Below are 13,770 nucleotides of genomic sequence, written 5' to 3'. Positions count from 1 at the left end.
GGGCTCTGGAGGAGACTCTGGCAATTACAGGCCGGTAAGCCTGACTTCAGTACCAGGTAAACTGGTTGAAACTATAGTAAAGAACAAAATTGTCAGACACAGATGAACATAATTTGTTGGGGAATAGTCAACATGGATTTTGTAAAGGGAAATCATGCCTTACCAATCTACTAGAATTCTTTGAGGGGGTCAACAAGGATGTGGACAAGGGGGATCCACTGGATATAGTGTATTTAGATTTTCAGAAAGCCTTTGATAAGGTCCCTCACCAAAGGCTCTTAAGCAAATTAAGCAGTCATGGGATAAGAGGGAAGGTCCTCTTATGGATTGCTAACTGGTTAAAAGACAGGAAACAAAGGATAGGAATAAATGGTCAGTTTTCAGAATGGAGAGAGGTAAGTAGTGGTGTCCCCCAGGGGTCTGTACTGCTGGGACCGGTCCTGTTCAACATCTTCATAAATGATCTGGGAAAAGGGGTAAACAGGGAGGTGGCAAAATTCGCAAATGATACAAAACTACTCAAGATAGTTAAGTCCCAGGCAGACTGCGAAGAGCAACAAAATGATTTCTCAAAACCGGGTGACTGAGCCACAAAATGGAAGATGTAATTCAGTGTTGATAAATGCAAACTAATGCACATTGGGAAACAAAATCCCAACTACACATATAAAATGATTGAGTCTAAATTAGCTGTTACCACTTAAGAAAGAGATCTTGGAGTCCTTGTGGATAGTTCTCTGAAAACATCCACTCAATGTGCAGCGGCAGTCAAAAAAGCAAACAGAATGCTGGGAATCATTAAGAAAGGGATCAATAAGAAGACAGAAAATATCATATTGCCTCTATATAAATCCATGGTACGCCCACATCTTGAATATTGTGAGCAGATGTGGTCACCTTATCTCAAAAAAGATATATTGGAATTGGAACTGTTTCAGAAGGGCAACAAAAATTATTAGGGGTATGGAACTGATTCCGTAGGAGGAGAGATTAATAAGACTGGGACTTTTCAGCTTGGAAAAGAGACGACTAAAGGGGGATATGATAGAGGCCTATAAATTCATGACTGCTGTGCAAGGAAGTGCTATTTACTCCTTCTCATAACACAAGAACTAGAGGTCACCAAATGAAATAGGCAGCAAGCAAAAGGAAGTATTTCTTCACACAACGCACCATCAACCTGTGGAACTCTTTGCCAGAAAATGTTGTGAAGGCCAAAACTATAACAGGATTCAAAAAAAATAACTAGATACATTCATGGAGGATAGTTCCATCAGTGGTTATTAGCCAGGATGGGCAGGGATGGTGTCCCTAGCCCCTGTTTACCAGAAGCTGGGAATGAGCAAGAGGGAATGGATCACTTAATGATTACCTATTCTGTTCATTCCCTCAGGGGCACCTGGCATTGGCCACTGTCTGAAGACAGGATACTGGGCTAGATGGACCTTTGGTCTGACCCAGTATGCCTGTTCTTATTTTTAACAGTGAGCCAGAGTAATGTGTACTGTTGTAGTGTGGTCTATCTGACCCTGCTTTTTTGTGGCCTGTGTGTGGTGATTGCTGTACATATAGGAATATAACATTGTTAATTAGCCTATTAATTTTGTTTGTGACTGATACTGCTCGATGTCACACAACTCATAGGAACTGGTAATTGGTTGCTTTCAGAACTATTGAGCACCAAGCAGCATATGTTGTAAAATAATAAAGAGGTCTTATGTTATAGAATAAAATTGTATTATTTGCAACAAAATCAATGCAAAAGTTCAGAAATTTTAAATCTAATACATTATAAACTTAATAAAACTTAATAAATTAATAGAACTGAATTTGTGAAGGGGAAAGAATATTCATGCCCATTTCAGCTACACAGACACCAACCGTAGGTTTCACAGATCTGTGTATGTGAAGCTGTGATTGTCTTTAATATACCCCAGGGTGTGGTTGTAGAGGTAGTACACCAATCCCTGATGCCACATGGAAAGTTGAGGGGGGCATGTAAAGCGGCCCCAATATTGAATTCTCAATGGGCTGTACACGGAGGAGAGACCGGGATTGTTAAATGTGCAGGTCCACCAGAGTCTGCATTATTTGTGTTCGCTGCCTGAGAAGCCCCATTATGTCCTGATGCATCTCTCACTCCTTTACCTGCTGGGACTCCTGGCCCTCTCTCCTCTCCACTCTTTCCTTCTTCAGGCTGTCCACTATGCTGATCCTCCAGACTCTGTGCTCACAGTTTCTCTTCTAATTTGCCACTAAACCTTACTTCTTTCTCCATTATTTTGGGGAAGTTCCATGGCCTGTGTTATACAGGAGGTCAGACTAGATAAATCACAGAGATCCATTCTGGGCTTGCAATCAGTGAACTGTCCCAAGCCTCAACCCTTTGAGCTAGCATGGGAGAGGGGCTTGTAGCAGCTACTACTGAGAATCAGACTACTGTCAAATAGCAGGAGCTCTGGATGCAAGATGCATCAGACCATCATCTGGGTTACGTACTGACAAACCCTTTCAGTCTTAGCCTCAAATCCCACATCTATTAGTCATGTAAAGCGTAGAACAATGTGACGGCAGAGGAGCACAATCTCCCCATGACTTTTACTGGTTTTGTGATCATTCATAAAGCAGAAGGTGCCAACAGCATTTTGGCCTTTATCGTTTTAAAGTATGGTTCTACTTCGAAATTGGACCAAAAATGCCAGTTGTACCAAGTTGAACTTCCAGAGCAAACATGCACAGTTTACAAACAAAAAGGTGGGCTTTTTTAAATATCAGCCCTTATTATTTATACTATGATAGCACCTAGAGATCCCAACCAAGATCAGGGATCCATTATTCTAGTCTGTAGAATAAATATAAAATTGAAGAACTGGAGTTATATTTCCTTAACCAAACTTCAGCTAGGTGTTGTAAAAAAAATGCCCTTACTAGCAGGTAGGAGGAAGGCCTAGAAAATAATGAGTTTAAGACCAGAAGGAATGGAGTAGGGATGATGTCTGGTTCAAATAACTAATGAGATAAGGCAATGGTTCTCAAACAGTGTGTTGGGACCCCAAAGTGGGTGACAAACCCATTTTAATGGAATCGCTAGGGTTGGCTTAGACTTGCTCGGGCCTGTGGCCAAAGCTGGAGCCCCACCACCCAGGACCCAAGCCCCACCTCTCAGGGCCAAAGCCAAAGCCCAAGGTGGTGAGGCTCGGGCTTTGGCTTTGTTCCCCTCTCCCCCCACAACCAGGACAGTGAGGATCCGGCAGGCTCAGGGTTGGTTCCCCCCTCCTGGGGTCATGTAGTCATTTTTGTTTTCAGAAGGGAGTCGTGGTGCAATGAAGTTTGAGAACCTCTGACATAAAGGGATGTTCATGAAAGAAGGCCTCCAATCAATAGGAGTCACTGCAGATGGGTTTAAATAAGACAAAAAGAATGTCTTAAGAGGAGGGTGAACGGTCTCAAATTGGTTGTTTAGCTAAAGTGGTAATTGACTAGGACGTAATTTGCTTGTTGGAGGGCATAAAAAGAATTATGAATTTGTGGTTTCATTGTGAGATCATGCTGGAGCAGATCAGGATGACATGGTTTTCCCTAGATCTGGCCTGGTGGGAAGTATCTTGATCACATGCTTAAGAATACATTGTTACTATATTGGGTGCAGTAGCTGCTTATTTTATAGGCTGTTAGGCATGTTTAGAGCAATTATATAAAATATCATTTGACCATTGGACTTAAAAGGAATTTATAGTTAAATTAGTGTTTTGTGGTCTCCCATATTAATAATTCCAGCACAGGTACTACACATAGAATAAGACAGCCCCTGTCCTGAAACAGTTATGGTCTAAATAGACAGGACATAAAGGGTTGATGGAAGGGATACAACATACAAGTAGGATGAACAATGTGATGGTCTGCAATTGGCATGGTAGTTCCAAAATTTATATTTTGTTAGGTTTTTTTAATATTTGGGGTGAAGTTTTTGGCAGCATGTCATGTTCTGGGAGTGCAATTCAGACCAGTGAAAGGGTGCGTCACTTCTTGTATTATAACCCTGAGTGACCCAAAATGCTTCTGCTACTAGTGTTTCCCTACCTGGGACACAAACACAGCCACCATGCACTTAGCTGTACAGTGTACAGCTCTTATTCAACTGCTTCGAGTCCAACAGCCTGCCAGTAGTTTTTACCAGACTTATGATCCTAACACTACCCCAGTTCTGATCTCCCCCCAGACCCATGTGTTCTGATATGTCCAGCCCTCTCCTGCAACATTCAGAGGAACAGTAAGATCCATTTGCTCCTTGAAAAGACAAAACGCAACAGGGTGCAACATTAACTGGAGTTAACATTCACTTTGGTACAGACACAGCACTGTTGGTTTATATGAATAATAAAACAAAAGAAGATAAGATTTTAAGTGAGTTTAAGTATAACAGATGAAGTTAGAAATATAGAAGCAAATAAAAGTGCTAATACTCATGTAAAAGTCTAAAACCTAATCTAGCAGGGTTTGGTTCAGGCTTTGTTCAAGACAGTCTCTCTCTTCCAGAGGCAGAAAGTTGTGGGTTCCTTTGTTTTCTTAGGTGAATACATTTGAGATTTTCTGCCCCTTTCTCTTATAGTCCAGTGAACCTTTGAAATGGATTCTTCTGAAGGTCACCCCTCACAATAAAGTTTATTCAAGAAGTGAGGAAGATGAGATGGAGCCTGGTGGTTAAGGAGGTTCCATGCCTTATTCCCCCCACACAGCTGGAGTTTGCTAAAATGCAAATTGTTCAGTTTCCTGCACTCTCCTCCCCCGCCCCCATCAACTGTGTTGAGTGTTCTGTTTATTACTTCCATGTAAATTAAGATAAACACACTATCCTTTGTGTAGGTTAGACCTGTTTAACAACCTTTGCCTAGGCAGGGCTGCCTGGTTTTCAACAAGTATCATCATAAGGGGGAATTCACAACTAGACATATAATGTTTCTACATACATTTTACCATATTACTGACCAGTGAGTTATGAGTGTTCAGATGATACCTCAACAGGTATCTTTTGTACAAAGACTATAACAGTGTGCAAGGGTCTGAATCACAGAGGACATTAGCTGAAAAGAGAAACAAAGTTAAGTAGAGGAGAAACTGAAGGGAGGAGAAAAGAAGAGGTGTAAGAGGGGGCTGGTGGACTGAAGGTGAAGAGAAGAAATTGGATATTTGCTCCAGTTTCCTCACAATCAGCAGAGAGGAAAAACATCCAGAGTAAAAGCTGCAAAAACCAGCCAGATACTCATAACAGTGTCCAAAGTCCTAGCTGCAGCTGTTTTTCTCTACTCCTGCCAGTTCAGTTTCATGTTGGCTTCTCTCTAAGTCTCTTCCCACGCTCCCAAGGATGTGAGGAGGGCAGAATGAGGCGCTGTCTACCCTGGAAAGCAGACTAAACGTGCAAACTAAAACTGGGTTCAGAGGTCAAGGTAGATTCTTCACCAGTCACCTGTAATGAAGGTTATAAAAGTCAATTATGTCCTGCGATCACCTCTGTAGTCCCTTAGTCACTGAGGACATACTTTGAAGACATGTGTATACACTCTACTTATACTGATGTAAATCACTGGAACAGTAGACGCTTCTGCATTATGCATAAATAGAAAATGAACTCAGATTTCTCTTAACTCTTTGTCTGTAAGGCCTAACAAGAGTTAAACCCTTGCTTTTGATGCTAAAGCAAGCAAACAGCTCTCTGAATACACACAAGGAACAGTTCTGTAGATGTAGAGTAATGTAGTGCTATTTTTACATGATCACTTTTCATAACAGAACTGCACTTGGAAACTGTAACCTGAAAAAATTTCCAGATAGTTGAAACCTACAAATGAGACTACACTGTTTGAGCAACCTGTGAGGTAGACAGCTGATCACTGAAAAAATAAATCAAGACTGCCAATAATCTTTGGTATAATGAAAGGTGACATGCCCTGTGTAGAGTAAGCCTCCTAGCATTCCACATTTACTTACTTTCACACCAGATACAGAAAATCCCAGTTAAATAAAGCAGCACTAGTTATCTTCATATTACATTTCAACTTTCCAATTTGTGTTGAATGTTTTATTTACATAAAGTCTAATCATGAGTAGTCAGGTGGTCCATGTGATGCGTAAAGTAAGATAACAAGCAAGATACAGACTCATTTAGAAAGGTAAATAGAATTATGCAAGATCACCTACAGAATGAGCAGCATTCATGACAAAAACAAGAAGAATAATACACAGAACTGTCTTTGCAAGCAAACCGACGATTATTTTTGCTCTTGATCCAAAAGCCATATGAACTACTTCAGTAAGTAATGCAAATAGGTACTTGCAAACATGAAGGACTTACCAGTAAGTGATCACTACAAAAGTGTCCCCACAAAACTCTGCCAATACTCCACTTTTGGCCTGCAACATTTCTGCCATGTGTGAATATCTTTGATGGGGCTAAATTTCCACTAGGGACTAGGAGACTAATAAACCCATTTTGAACATGACTAGAACACAAGACTACAAATCCAGAGACATTAACTCTGCCATGCCGTGTGACCTTAGTCAATCTATGTCTGAATTTTACCGTATGTAAAAAGGGTGTTTTGGGTGACACTTACCTAATTTATAGCCATACTCTAACCATACATGTTTCATTTAAATAGAAAATAATCAGAGATCTCCCATTCAAACAAGGGGTTTGCTCTTAATGTAGTCACATTTTTTTGGTAAGTGATTGACACACATTGCAGTGAGGAAGACTGGATTCCAAACCACATCTTTGTTCTCTTTAAGGATGCTGACCACCGACTTACCAAAGACTTCACTAATGCATGAATTACCAAATTGGAAATACAATACTACCTCTCTGGCTGAATGGTGCTTGTTACACAGCATATTTCTAGTTGAGATTATCATCTCAATCTGCTGTGCAAAGAACATGTAACATTGTCTCTAACATAAAATTTGTAAGTACTAATACAAAGTGACTGATTATCACATCTCTACTTCATCAGATTGTTTGATCTTTCTCTCTAATAAAAAAAATTAAGCATCGCTGAGGAAAACATTTGTCAAGTGACTTTTTAAGTTTCAGATATTTAAATTTGCATCTCAGAGTCCATTTTTCAAGTGCTGTTTGTCCAAGCTAAACAAGGCTCCTATAGTCTACCTTTCCAATAAACATTGGCTTGCCAAGACTCTCAGAGCACAATAAGGCCCCCATTTACACAGTAGTATCAAAAGGAGCAGCAACAACACAGTTGTCCACTGACATGATTAAAGCACGTTTCAGTTTGACAATATAGATGGAACCTAAACACTTAAGGTTCCATCTGAATTCCTAAAATGAGGCATCCTTTAACACTTTCCAGGACAATCATGTTCTAAACAGACACTGGTGTATTTCCAAGGTAAACTGTGTCTAAGCACTCTGAAAAAAAGCTTCAGAAGTGTTAGCTTTTGAGAAGGACTATGGCTTTTTCTTATTTTGAAAGACTGTCAGAGGAAATATAAATTTTGGCTGTCCCGTGGATTTTTAACAAGTTCACATTCCTACTTCATCTAAGCCACAACTATCAGCCACCTGCTCTGGTTCATTCCACCATAGACAGCCAACCTAATTTAATTGGAGAACACACCCTAACAACCAGCAGAGTGATATAAAAAAGAGCATGCTGCCACTTGGTTAAATGAATTGGCAATACTGTGATCGATGCACAATTACTCCTGAACTAGAGCACAAACAATTTGCAATTCCCCAAGGACCATTCACTTCTTTCTACCTAATGCATGTCAAACAGAGACCAATTAAAAATAATGTATTGCTGTCCAACTTCATCCTCTCCTAGTCACTGCCCATCTCTCCTTCACATATAAGGGTTGAGACTGTCAGCCCACAATAAAATGAACAATAAGCCATTGAGCCACAAACCACAAAATAATCTCTTTCTCTAGCCCACTCCAGCGCAAAACCACTACTTGGAAAGATCATTGGTTCTGAAAGCACTTCTACTAAGTGTTTAAGCCACAAGATATGAATAAAATCTTGGATGATATTCCTATTTGAAATCATGGGTGATCCTGCCAATGGACACAGACCATTTAATGCTATACAGTATTCTCCCCACCCCCATTTTGTCACTTTGTAAAGCTCCTCAACAGTGCTAGAAAACAAAACAAATATTTGTTCTGCATCTTCCCTGAGGTTCTTTCTCCCAGTGATGTCAGACTGTGTGTTGTATATTACGCTGTGACTAGTTTCCAATTTTACATTCAAGAAGCATCTCACTTTCTGTATGGTTACAACCAGAATCTCAATCACAAGAGTGTTTCCTATGTCTTCCAATACATGTAAGAAAGCTGCAGGATTTCTGAGCAAATGGAAGGTGACAGATGTTGGCAATTCCAACCCCTTATAGGAGCTAGGAAAGTGGGGAGGAAAATAAAGGACTGAAGTGCAATGGCCTAACACCACCGAAATGCAATATCAGGACTCTTCACCCCGGTATGTGACTCCATCTGATGACAACATGGCTCTCTAGCCCTCCAAGAGAGAGTATAAGTGTTCATAGAATATCAGGGTTGGATTGTACCCACAGAAATTGAAACTTTTATTTTAAACTGAAAACTACCAACAAGAACTGGTCATAATTTCCTCAATAAGCCATTTAAAAAAAACCAAACACACAAGGAGAGGACAAGTCTAATTTAAACGGACTTTTGAAAGAGTTAACATGCCGTTCACACTGTCTGCTGCAAATTACGGCTTGTATCATTTCCTCTTGATGCTTTCTACACTTCATTTCTTACTACCATGTAATCAATGTGGTAAGTGGCTTTTTTCTTCTTCTTGTGGTTAAACAGCGTGTTGAAACAAAGGATCAAAACAAATGACTTTTTTTTTTTAAATCGTGTTTTTCCCCACTTACGTTTATTTCATTTTTAACGAAACCACCAGTTAATACCCATTTATTTAATCATTTCAAACAAGCCTCTAGATGCCAATTATTACTGAAAGTTGCAAAGCGGTAAAAGTTAGCTAAAAATAAAAACTAAAAGTGAATACCAACAGCAGCTAACAACCGGAGTCCCTCTGCAGACCTTCTGCAGCCCACCCAGGCGCTCGCGGGCTGACGGTCCCTGGGGGATAAACCGGGAGAGGCCGATAGCAGCCCGGGGAAAGGAAAGTGTGCCAGGATCAAGCTTTCGTTGATGACAGGCGTGCAGCGGTGACGGGGAGCGGGTCCTACCTTCAGGGAAGCGCCGCCGCCGGGAGTCCGGCTCCCCCCGAGCCCCGCACAGGCACCGCCCGCGCTGGCACCTGAGGCGAAGGCCGCGGGACCGGGAAAGGGGCTGGCGGGTCCCGTTTCGCACAAGGAAGCAGCTTCCCGGCCTCCGCGCCGAGACGTGACACGTACACGGCAAAGGGGGGGGCGGGCGCTGCGGTCCGCTCCCCGCCCACGAGCTGCGCCCTGTGTGGACAACAGCCGCCGCCAGCACCGGAGCGCTGAGCCTGGAACCGCCACCATCCCCCCGGGGAGGTTTCCAGCATCAGGGCCCAGCACAGAGCGCTGCCCAGCCCCCCCGCCACCTCCTCTCACCTGCCAGCGGCGTCGCAGCCGCTTCGCTCCCGCCCCGGTCACGTCCTGCTCCGCGATGCCGGACGAGGGACAGCTGCTGTCAGGCCCGGCGGGGAAATGGGAGGCTCTTGCGGGCAGAAAAAGCTCCGGTGCCAACGTCTGCACCTTTATTTCTTCCTTCTCTGGCACCAGTGGCAGCCGGACGTGCTTGGCCGGAAATGGGGCAGCGGTGGCCTCTCTATGGCCATGACGTGGAAGAGTCTCTCTAGCCAACAATGTCCATTTCTATGGTGTCGCTACCTCCATGCAGCAACCATAGCAACGACATCCGGGTCCGCCGCCGCTTCTCTAACACCCTCCCCGCTTCACCCGCTTCCGCAGCGTCGTGTGGGCTCTGCGGGGGACTCGAGCCGAGTCCCGGTGCGGGAGATCGGCCGCACCGGGACTCGGCCGCACACCGTGAATCCCCCTCACCTCACCCTGCTGGGGGCAGCCGGGCAGGGAGCGCGGCGCAGCCTCCCCCGCCCCAAGAGAAGAGCGGGCGGGGCTCCGGGTGGGCTGGGACCGGACAAGGGCGCTGGGTGTGGCCTGGGGAGTCTCTCGCTGACGCGCGGGCAGGTTCCTCCCGGTACCTGTCGCTGCTCGGCTGCAGCGCTGGGGTCAGCCAGGCTGAGCGGCGCCCCGACCCGCAGGGTCTGTCTCGCAGGGCCCGGCCGCCGCTCCGCTGGAGGTGCTGCGTGGCGCAGAGATGTTAGACTCCCCGCCCTCTGCTTACCTGGTGGGCTGGGGACACCGTGCGGGGGAAGGGCCCTTACTCGGCTCTCCAGCCAGGTAACAGCTGCTCTCGCATCTCTGCCTCGTCCCCCTTCCGTGTGTGGGCTCAGCGAGAGCCGCGAAGTGAAGATCCGTGTCCGTCAGCGGACGAGAGCGGTTACGGGGTGAGCGTTTGTCCCGTTCGCAGTGTGGGCCCAGCTGCTGCAGGGCTCTCCAAGTCACCAGGTTATTCTCTTGAAAGACTCAAGTTGGCAACATGATAACATCCCTTTGACCCCCAAATGAAATTCAGGGGACGTGGGGTTAGGTAAATGAAATAAATTCTGCTAATGTGCTTCCTTCCTCTCTTCTTGTTTTAGTGGCCTGAGGTGAAGGAAACAATTGGCCTGGAGGGAACCTGCTGCCAGCAGCAAAGTCTTTCCTAGGCTGTGACCCTGCACAAAAGGAACACCAGACAGCTCAGCATCCATTAAACAAATATTGTTTATCCATACAGGAAAGGGCACTGGAGGCCACTTTCTTAATTAAAAAAAAATGACTATGTTCTCTTCTTTGAATTAGTTCCTAGGTGTGGTCAAGGATTATAACGCACCAGAAATAAATCAGTGGGACTGAAAGGTTTTTATATCTATGTCAATGAAGTCATCCTTTCCCCACCCTTACTTTTTCAGTCTTTTTGGGGTGGGAGGCATGAGGGCAGTTTCCCAGAATGAACCTGAAAGGAACTTGTAATCATTGTTAATTTGTATAAATACTAACTTAGTTTTTAGACTACTCTTTCTAGATAAAGACATTCAAAGAAGTAAGAGAGACTAAATTGCTATTAATGTACTGATAGTATCCAGGAAGATACCAGTGACTTTACCACATCAGCATTCACAATGTGATGACTGTGACATCAGTATATATACTTGAAAACTAATCCAATTAAAGAAGCTGATATCAGACAGGACTAGAAAGAGTGTTTGTTTGTATGTGCTTGTTTGTAAAAGAGTGCAGGATATCATGGCAGAGACTTCAGTGGATCCCTCATCTTTACCTGTAATAAGGAAAAAGAAAAGCTTATCCATTGAGGAAAAAATTGACATAATAAGTGCTGTGGAAAGGGGCAAGAAAAAAGCAGATATTGCAGCAAAATATGGCATAAAGAAAAATTCATTGTCTTCAATTATGAAGAATAAGGATAAGGTTCTAGAAGCCTTTGAGTCCTTACGATTTGATCCTAAAAGAAAAAGACTAAGAACAGCTTTTTATACAGATCTGGAAGAGGCATTAATGAAGTGGTACAGAATTGCTCAGTGCTTGAATGTACCAGTAAATGGCCCAATGTTGCGTTTCAAAGCTAATGATTTTGCTCAGAAACTTGGACATTGTGATTTTAAGTGCAGTAACGGCTGGCTTGATCGGTTTAAATCAAGATATGGTTTAGTATTCAGATCTCAGTCTATGGAACCTGTGGCTACTACAGCAGATACTTTAACTGTTTGGTACCAAAATGTTCTTCCTTATTATTTAAATGATTATCAGCCAAAAAATGTGTTTAATGTAAAGGAGACTGGATTGTTTTATCGGATGTTACCTAATAATACTTTTGCATTTAAAGGGGAAACTTGTTCTGTTGGCAAGCTAAGCAGAGAGAGAATAACTGTAGTGGTTGGTACAAATATGGATGGCTCTGAGAAACTTCCTTTGCTTGTTATTGGCAAAAATAAAAATCCGCACTGCTTTAAAGATATAAAGTCACTGCCTGTGGATTATGAGGCAAACGATATGGCATGGATGACCTCAGAAGTGTTTGAACAATGGATGCGTAAACTTGATGAGAGATTTCAAGCACAGCAGCGGCGAGTAGTATTTTTTGTTGATTCTTTCCCGGCTCACCCAGAGGTAAAGAATCTAAAGTCTATTGAACTGGTATTCTTTCCTCCATGCTCATCATCCAAATTTATAGCTATGAAACAGGGAGTTATAAGAAGTCTGAAAATCAAATACAGGCATCGTCTTATCAAGAAATTTGTAGACTGTGTAGAAGGTAGTAAAGAATTTACATTGACTCTACTTGATGCAGTTGATATGTTGCACCTATGCTGGAGGAATGTAACTCCAGAGACTGTTGTTAAAAGTTACAAAGAAGCAGGATTCAAATCACAAGCGGGGGAAAATGGTGACACAGACAGGGAGATTGAAAGTGGTTTAGATTTGATTGCACATGCATTGGCAGCTGGGGTAGAGTTTCCAGAAGGCTTATCTTTGGAGGAATATGCAGCTTTGGATGATGACTTGGTAACATGTGAAATGCCCACAAATAATGAAATGATACGGACCAAAGAAAGCACTTCAGTTAAAACTGAGTTCTTTGTTTATGATGAAGAGGAAGATGAAGGTGATGGATCTCCAGGAATTGAACAGCCTTTGCCATCAAAAAATGAGGCTCTGACTGCTTTAGATACTCTTCGAAGGTTTCTCAGAGGTCAAGACATGAATGATTCTCTTCATAATTCCCTAGCAGATCTAGATAATTTTATTCAGCATGTAGCATCTAAATGAGGGTTTATCCAAGTATGAAAGCATTTAAATGGAAAAACTAGTTATTTAGCCAGTTAAAAATCAAATAAAAACCTGCAGCATGGTTCTGTGGTTTGCTTTGCAAACATATGTCTAGGTATGATGAATAAAATTTTAAAATAATAGAGCTCTGAACTGAGGACTTCCAAGGATAAGGGGATGATAAACTAAAATTGAGTGGGGAGAGGAGTAACCAACCTTTGTGTATTCTTGGGCCTTTTAACTTGATAACTGTGGAAGGTACAAGAAAAGTAAAAATGATTTTCCAGTTGATAAATGTAGGCGAATATTGAACTGGCAGTTTGTTCCCTTTTTTTATTGATTTTCCGCCGTCCCTCCCCCCATGAATAGTCCCACTGAAGTTAGTGGAAATTTGTATAGTATTTCAATAACGATTTATAAGATTAAGCCTTAGGACTTTTACTCTGTTTTAAAACCCCCCCCTCCCAAAAAAAGTTTGAGCTCTTAGCGAACTAAAGTTTTTTTTAATGTAGAACTTTCTTCTTGTTAAAGAATCCTAGTGATGATATGTAGATATCAGAATTTGTTTTTTAAATGGGAAACAGTGGAAAATTGGTGCTTGTTTTATTTTTAGAAGATATGTTTGACCTGGATCTATCTGAATAGCACAACCATGCACCAAAGTTTAAACAGAAACAAACTTGACTCTGTTTGATGGGTTGTACATCAGAGTTCAAAATGGAGACCCACTTAACTCCATTTCAGCCTTTAGATATCTGAAATTTGGGTTTGATGTAGACCCGTCTATACTACTACTATATTTTTCTGTGGTAAATAGAACAATTTAGGATTAGATTATGCAGTATCTGCATTATAAATCTCACAAAACTCTTGTATT

General features: G+C 42.4%; 2 protein-coding genes across 13 annotated transcripts in view; one reads left to right on the top strand and one right to left on the bottom strand.

Moving 5' to 3' along the window:
* Nucleotides 1–9,956, bottom strand: part of ARFIP1 (ADP ribosylation factor interacting protein 1) — a 64,394-nt gene extending 54,438 nt beyond the window's left edge. For 2 of the 10 annotated variants that reach the window (XM_005307371.5, XM_065597834.1), the window contains exon 1: nt 9,594–9,956. Coding sequence is in view for 2 of the 10 variants with exons in the window: in XM_065597831.1 (XP_065453903.1) it covers nt 9,059–9,521 (463 nt within the window). In the remaining 8 variants the exon portion in view is untranslated. Of the gene's footprint in view, nt 1–9,058; nt 9,524–9,593 lie in introns of those variants that run through there. The other 8 variants (XM_005307373.5, XM_065597837.1, XM_024103401.3 and 5 more) reach the window with 6 other exon arrangements.
* Nucleotides 9,957–10,263: 307 nt separating this feature from the next.
* Nucleotides 10,264–13,205, top strand: TIGD4 (tigger transposable element derived 4). 3 transcript variants are annotated; one of them, XM_024103400.3, is made up of 2 exons: nt 10,264–10,403; nt 10,706–13,205. In XM_024103400.3, the coding sequence occupies exon 2, from the start codon at nt 11,352–11,354 to the stop codon at nt 12,891–12,893; it is 1,542 nt and encodes a 513-aa protein (XP_023959168.1). In that variant the 5' UTR covers nt 10,264–10,403; nt 10,706–11,351; the 3' UTR covers nt 12,894–13,205. The 3 variants fall into 3 exon arrangements, with proteins under 3 accessions (XP_023959168.1, XP_005307431.1, XP_005307432.1); XM_005307374.4 differs by having other exon boundaries at nt 10,371–10,510; XM_005307375.5 differs by lacking the exon at nt 10,264–10,403 and adding an exon at nt 10,435–10,571.
* The last annotated feature ends 565 nt before the right edge of the window (nt 13,206–13,770 follow it).

The sequence above is a fragment of the Chrysemys picta genome, chromosome 5, assembly GCF_011386835.1.
Source record: "Chrysemys picta bellii isolate R12L10 chromosome 5, ASM1138683v2, whole genome shotgun sequence".
NCBI lineage: Eukaryota > Metazoa > Chordata > Testudines > Emydidae > Chrysemys > Chrysemys picta.
Note: the sequence above shows the minus strand (reverse complement) of the source record. Positions and strands in the feature narration are given on the sequence as shown.

What these genes read in the sequence shown, in the direction of transcription:
- TIGD4 (XM_024103400.3), top strand. Translation starts at nt 11,352, where the DNA reads ATGGCAGAGACTTCAGTGGATCCCTCATCTTTACCTGTAATAAGGAAA.